Source organism: Dermochelys coriacea, chromosome 4 (assembly GCF_009764565.3).
Source record: "Dermochelys coriacea isolate rDerCor1 chromosome 4, rDerCor1.pri.v4, whole genome shotgun sequence".
Lineage (NCBI taxonomy): Eukaryota > Metazoa > Chordata > Testudines > Dermochelyidae > Dermochelys > Dermochelys coriacea.
The window spans coordinates 143,331,108-143,338,135 of NC_050071.1; the positions used below are offsets into that span (position 1 = coordinate 143,331,108).

At 50.4% G+C, this 7,028-nt stretch overlaps 1 protein-coding gene across 3 annotated transcripts in view; it reads left to right on the forward strand.

Moving 5' to 3' along the window:
- The window catches only part of PAIP2B (poly(A) binding protein interacting protein 2B), a 47,979-nt gene extending 43,108 nt beyond the window's left edge, over positions 1 to 4,871 (forward strand). For all 3 annotated transcript variants that reach the window (XM_038398752.2, XM_043512863.1, XM_043512862.1), the window contains 2 exons: positions 1,023 to 1,199; positions 1,804 to 4,871. In XM_038398752.2, the coding sequence (XP_038254680.2) occupies positions 1,023 to 1,199; positions 1,804 to 1,860 (234 nt within the window). In that variant the 3' untranslated portion in view covers positions 1,861 to 4,871. The remainder of the gene's footprint in view (positions 1 to 1,022; positions 1,200 to 1,803) is intronic.
- The last annotated feature ends 2,157 nt before the right edge of the window (positions 4,872 to 7,028 follow it).

Genomic DNA, 7,028 nt, shown 5'->3' on the forward strand with positions numbered 1-7,028 from the left:
CAGCTGCTTAGATCCCAAGCTTTGAAACCTGTGACTTGACCAAAGCCCACCTGACAGGTTGATGGCAGAGCCAAAGATGGAACCCAGGAGTCCTGGCTCCTTGGCAGCTACTCTTGCCACTAGAGCACACTGGCTCCCAGCATTTACAGTAATTGTCCAAAACGCTCCGTCTTGCAGTGTTGTAATGCTGTAGTGTGTGTTAATAACAGGCTGGTGCAGACTGAAGCAAACAAGCAATTGAAGGCAGAGCTGTAGAATCCTATTGCCTTCCCAGGGCTAATGGCTTGCAAAGGTTGGGGTTCCTACTTTGAGCCCCATCCACATTACACCCTAACCTCCACTGTCACGGTCCTCTAATTGGCTTGGATGCCCAATTTGACGCGTGCGACGAACAAGCTCTGCTCGAACATGTATGCTGTAGCCGTGACAGGGAGTGCCGTGCTGGCAAGTTTACGTGGGGCGTGTAGATGGACCCAAAGTTGTAAGTGCTCCCTTCTGAACTGACTGCTGCTTGCCGTTTACGGTCCCTCTGACACCGTCGGTGCACCTTAAGAGCCATGTTTACACATGGCTTTGCCTAGCCACCTCGGAGGCAGGACTCCTGGGTTCTGTTTCTGGTTCTGTCACTTACCTGTTGGGTGGGCTTTGGGCCTGTCACTTTCAGGCCAGCTACTTAAGCCCCCAAATTTAATTTTCAAAGGTGCTAAGAACCTGCCTTTGGCACAGCCAGATCTTAGCCCAGGATTAAACCATGGCTCTGGCATGGTAAAAGCATGTCTCAGCGTGGCATAGCTTTGCCACATCTATGTTCCTAAAGTGTACATCCCACAGCTTTTCTCCAGGGCATGGGGAGATGTACTCTCATTCATAGATTTCCAGGCCAGAAGGGACCATTGTCATCATCTCGTCTCTCTCCTCCCCCCCACCCCGGGGAAGCACATACTGTGCTGAGCATGCTGTGTGCACTCAGGCAGATGGCGTGCGACCCTCGGCCCTGATGGTTTTTTCCCCATCCCGGCCAGGTGGAGGAGGAGCTGCAGGAGCAGGACTTCCTTGACCGCTGTTTCCAGGAGATGCTGGATGAAGAGGACCAGGACTGGTTCATTCCATCACGCGACCTGCCCCAGGGCATCGGGCAGCTGCAGCAGCAGCTGAATGGCCTCTCGGTGGGCGACAGTTGCAGTTCAGAGGATATTTTGGTAAAGATCTGGGAGGAGGTTGTGTGCAGCAGTGATCCCTCAGGATTCCCCCAACCTCAGCAGGGCCCTGTCTCAGGGTGGGGAGCACCAATGAGAGCAGAGCACCTCTCACTGATGGGGTTCACTCCACCTTGTGTAATCCCCACTAGCACTGGTGGGATTCGCATGCACTGCATGGTGAGGATACACCCCCTCAGGGTTGATGAGTCCCCATTTCCTTCCATGATGGTCCCACAGGCCAGGAGTAACCATCCCAGCTTGTATGTCCGAGGGGTTACGTTCCGCAGGCTTCCTCCTGGGTCTGCAGGAGGCTGGGTGGCTGGTTGTCATATCAATGAGCCATGCCCATCGCTGGAGTACCCCAGGCATCTGAGATGATCTGTACTGGGATTTCCTGATCTGGAAAACACTGCTGATTGTGGGGCCTTGCAGGGGCCTGTGGGTGGTGTTATCCTGCAGCACAGACTGGGGGCAGGGGAGATGCTCTGCATCAGTTCCCATGACATGGCATCTTGAGTAGCCAGATCTCTGGGTGGAGAGGGAGGTGATGTGGAGAGAAATGCACGGTGAAAGGAATGATCCATCTCCCTTTTCTCCATTTCAGAGCAAAAGCAACTTGAACCCCGACGCCAAGGAGTTTGTTCCTGGAGTGAAGTACTGAACCTTCAGGCAAACTTTGAACAGACTGTGTCCCTGGCTTTTGGAGTGGGAGAGGTGGGTGGGAAAGGATCCAGGCTAGAGTTGAACTCGGCACTGTGAATGGAGTCGCCGCAATGCAGGGAAATCTTGCTCTATAAGCTTATCGGGTACCTTTTTGTTTTTCCTTTTATAGCATCTCTTGTTTGGGCAGGCGGCTTTCTGGGACTTGGAGCCCTGCGGGGTTATCTTGTGACTGCTACTCCATTGACGGCCAAGTCCAGGTGTGTGCTTCGAACCAGCTAACAGAGGCCATTTTTGAAAGCAGGTTCCCTGCTCTCCTTCCCATCCACAGCGTGCCAGGAAATGCTGTGGGGAAGGGTGGGGCTTGGGGAAGGATCCGGATTGGATACGCTTCATATTTCCATTCAGCAGGGATTTTAGAAAGCCGAAGCGTAATGAGGCTGCGACTCAAATCCTTCCAGCCTGCTGGATTTCCCAGCTTTCCTCTGGAAACACGACAAATGCCCTTCCTCTGCGTGCACTGACCACTAGACTGGGTAACTCTCTGCAGACCAAGAGAGAAGCCCAGCCTGCTTTTCTTGTTGGTGGAAGTTCTCAAGCCAGGGAGATCAGATCGGCAAGAGGCCAAGCGACCACTGGGGAAATGGCTCCTTCTACAGAATGTCCATTTGCCTTGGCTTTTTGTTTCTGGTTCTTGGGCTTATTCAGCGCTGCAGGCTGCCCCTCTGAAACCTCCAGCATCTGCTGTTTACAAATCACTAGGCAAAGTGACCCACCTTTTGGCGTAAACAAAAAACAAGCCCAAAGGGAACTAAAATGCTCCTCACTCCCCGGCATGTTGCTGAACGGCTGTATGGGGAGTTGTGTTCCAGCTCACATGGCAAACCCTCCTTGGAGAGGAGAACAATCTATCCACATCTGGTGCGCTCTTTATGGGCCCCATCCTGCACGGTGCAGTGCTCCCCTTAGAAGAAGATACTCAGCAGCTTGTAAGATCAGGCCCTGGCTATTTGGAGTGTGGTCTGTCTGCTCCCTGGGCATGCCCGAGTGTCTCATGAGAATGCTGCCATGGATTGAGAGAAGCATTGGGGCTGCTGGTTATCACCTTCCCTGGGCAGGGAGGGGCCCGGCTTGATGTCCTGACTTGTACCCCACAATTTGCTTCTTGCCGTGTGAGATGCTCGGTGGGTCTGGAGGCAAATTTGGCTTCTGATAATGAATGCTTTGAGCTGATGAGAATTGTTGGCAAACAAACCAGAGACCCCAGGACACCTGTGAGAACCAGCTGGGAGCAGGAGACTCTGCTCATGTTGTCAACCAGTGTTTTTGAATGGTCTCATGGTTTGGGATTTAACCATTGGGCTTGGGGGTGTCTCGGTGCCCCTCAGAATTTAGGCATCCAGGTATTTAGAGATTAAAAGCATCTTGGGTTGAAGGAGTTGATGTCACTTCTGGAGCCCTTCAAGCCACGGTTAGACACGTGGTCTGGGAAACACAGGAACCTCCTGTAACAGGAAGGGATTTCCATCCTCAGACTAGTCCGGAGGAGTGGGAAGAGCAAGTCCCCTGTGAGCTGTCAGATGGACTTGCTGGGGCCATACGGAAGGCTTGGGAACCTTCAGCGTAAGGTGAGGGAGCAGCTTTTAGGAGGCATTGCCCACCACCTTGTCCTTGGGCTGACGGAGGGCCTGCAGGATCAAGCTCTCTATAGAAAGCAGATACCAGGAATTTTAACATGAGCTGGTAACCGCAGGCCCAGCTCCATTTGTAACAGACACACTCACAGCTTCCCTCTTCTCCGTGCCAAGCTGAGCCATCTCCTCTTGCAGCAGGAGGCCAGGATCCAGGCTTTAGCTTCCCCAGAGCAGAGCCCAGCCTCTTTGGGTTTTAAATCATCTTGTGTGAGGTTGGTGGCTTCCTCCTTCTGGAACCAAGGTCAGCAACCTCCGCGCCAGGTGGAACCAGCTGTCTCTCAGTGAGGTTGCCTAGACTGACACTTGCTTTTTTTTTACTACATCTGGCCTTGGTGAAGTAGACTGGGCTTCTCTGCTCTGTCCGTGTACAACACAGGCCAACAAACACCCATCTTTAGATTGTGACCAGGTTTTTAATCTCCCCTCCCTGCTGCAGCTTTTATATCGTCCCTTTGAACTTTTCAGTAAATTGGCAATGGGGATTCTGGAGTCCTTTCAGATCTCACCTGGCTGGTAGGGATGGAAATGTAACGACATCAGAGGGCTGCCCACTGGCCTGTGTGAAATGAGTTGAGGTTCTCAGGCCAGTTCCCAGTGACCTGGCAAACCCCATCGCGCCTGCTGGCTCCAGTGTTGAAATTTCAGAAGAAGGATCCACAGAGCATGACTACCCCCGTAGGGCATAGTCGAAGCACATGGCATTGTTGCTCTATGTATGGGAACTGCTTGGGATTAAACTGAGAGATCCGGTCTCCGTGGCTGTCAGGCTGACGCCTTCAACCAGCACTAAACTCCCTTGCAACTTCACCCAGGATCGGAAGTGGCTCAAACTGGAGTCTTACTGAAGTCTGCAGGTACCTGTATGAATATTGCTACACAGTGGCAGGATTGGGCCTGGTTGTGTTGTGTCCTCCTGTTCTTGGGTACAACGGTTGCCTTTAGTGCCTACTTTCTGTTGCCCCATCTAAAGGGGTTTTTCCATTATCTGGAGCCAGAGCGCACGCCTTGCTATGTATCTAGCTATGGATGGACTGTGCACAGGACAAAATGTTCAAATCCCAGATGCCCTTTGGAACAGCCCAGTCTTCTGGGTCAGTGTGGATTCCACTGCCATGAGAGATTAATGTCCACGTAACTGTGCGGGAGTGGTAAGGGTGGGCATACAGGTCAAACTTCTTTTGTATCACTGGTTGAGTTCTCAATTCCCTACCACCACCCTGCTCTGGCTTCCTTTCTGACTTTTGAAAACACTTTCTGATGACGTGCTGTACATTTTTAAGATGCGCATTATTAAAAATAAATCTTTTGGAGTTGTGCAGTGCAGTTCATAGATCTTTCTAAGGTCCGGGTAAACTCCTAATCCATGGGCACTCCCACAACATCAAGATCCCAGTAGGATGCCTTGTGTCAACTTGTTCTTTCACAAGTCCTCGTTATGGAAAAGACGCACGTAATTCAATGTTAATAAATGTAAAGTAATGCACATTGGAAAGCATAATCCCAACTATATGTATAAAATGATGGGATCTAAATTAGTTGCTACCATTCAAGAAAGAGACCTTGGAGTCATTGTGGATAGTTCTCTGAAAACATCCACTCAGTGTGCAGCCGCAGTCAAAAAAGCGAACACAATGTTGGGAATCATTAGGAAAGGGATAGATAATAAGACATAAAATATCATATTGCCTCTGTATAAATCCATGGTACACCCATATCTTGAATACTGCCTGCAGATGTGGTTGCCCCCATCTCAAAAAAGATATATTGGAATTGGAAAAGGTTCAGAAAAGAGATTAGGGGTATGGAACGGCTTCCCTAGGAGGAGCGATTAATAAGACTGGCACCTTTCAGTTTGGAAAAGAGGCAACTAAGGGGGGATATGACTGAAGTCTATAAAATCATGACTGGTGTAGAGAAAGTAAATAAGGGAAAAAGTGTTATTTACTCCTCATAACACAGGAACTAGGGGTCACCAAATGAAATGAATGCGCAGTAGGTTTAAAACACGAAAGGAAGTATTTCTTCACACAAGGGACAGTCAACCTGTGGAACTCTTTGCCAGAGGATGTTGTGAAGGCCAAGACTATAACAGGGTTCCAAAAAGACCTAGATAAGTTCATGGAGGACAGGTCCATCTATGGCTATTAGCGAGGCTGGGCAGGGATGGTGTCTCTAGCCTCTGTTTGCCAGAAGCTGGGAATGGGCGACAGGGGTCGGACAACTTGATGATTCCCTGTTCTGTTCATTCCCTCAGGGGCACCTGGCATCGGCCACTGTCGGAAGAAAGGAGACAGGGCTAGATGGACCTTTGGTCTGACCAAGTCTGGCCGTTCTCCTGTTGTGTGTAACGAGTTCTGAGGGGTAGCTGGGCCTGTCACTGTTGGCTCGTGTGGTTGAGGCTTGCACTGTCCATGGTGGAAGTTCATGGGTCTGATCCCCACGACCATGTCATGTGTCTGTGAACCTGCTCCTGGGCCTTGCAGATTCAAGCAGAACATTCAGAGCTATCTGAATAACTCATGTGAATGGATAACTCACATGACTGGAGTACAGTCATGGATGGTTATAAACTGTTCAGGAAGGACAGGCAGGGCAGAAAAGGTGGGGGAGTAGCACTGTATGTAAGGGAGCAGTATGACTGCTCAGAGCTCCGGTACGAAACTGTGGAAAAACCTGAGTGTCTCTGGATTAGTTTAGAAGTGTGTGCAACAAGAGTGATGTCATGGTGGGAGTCTGCTATAGACCACCGGACCAGGGGGATGAGGTGGATGAGGCTTTCTTCCGGCAACTCACGGAAGCTACTAGATCGCATGCCCTGATTCTCATGGGTGACTTTAATTTTCCTGATATCTGCTGGGAGAGCAATACAGCGGTGCATAGACAATCCAGGAAGTTTTTGGAAAGCGTAGGGGACAATTTCCTGGTGCAAGTGCTAGGGGAGCCAACTAGGGGGAGCGCTTTTCTTGACCTGCTGCTCACAAACCGGGTAGAATTAGTGGGGAAGCAAAAGTGGATGGGAAATCTGGGAGGCAGTGACCATGAGTTGGTTGAGTTCAGGATCCTGACGCAGGGAAGAAAGGTAAGCAGCAGGATACGGACCCTGGACTTCAGGAAAGCAGACTTTGACTCCCTCAGGGAACAGATGGCCAGGATCCCCTGGGGGACTAACATGAAAGGGAAGGGAGTCCAGGAGAGCTGGCTGTATTTCAAGGAATCCCTGTTGAGGTTACAGGGACAAACCATCCCGATGAGTCGAAAGAATAGTAAATATGGCAGGCGACCAGCTTGGCTTAATGGTGAAATCCTAGCGGATCTTAAACATAAAAAAGAAGCTTACAAGAAGTGGAAGCTTGGACATATGACCAGGGAAGAGTATAAAAATATTGCTCGGGCATGTAGGAAAGATATCAGGAGGGCCAAATCGCACCTGGAGCTGCAGCTAGCAAGAGATGTCAAGAGTAACAAGAAGGGTTTC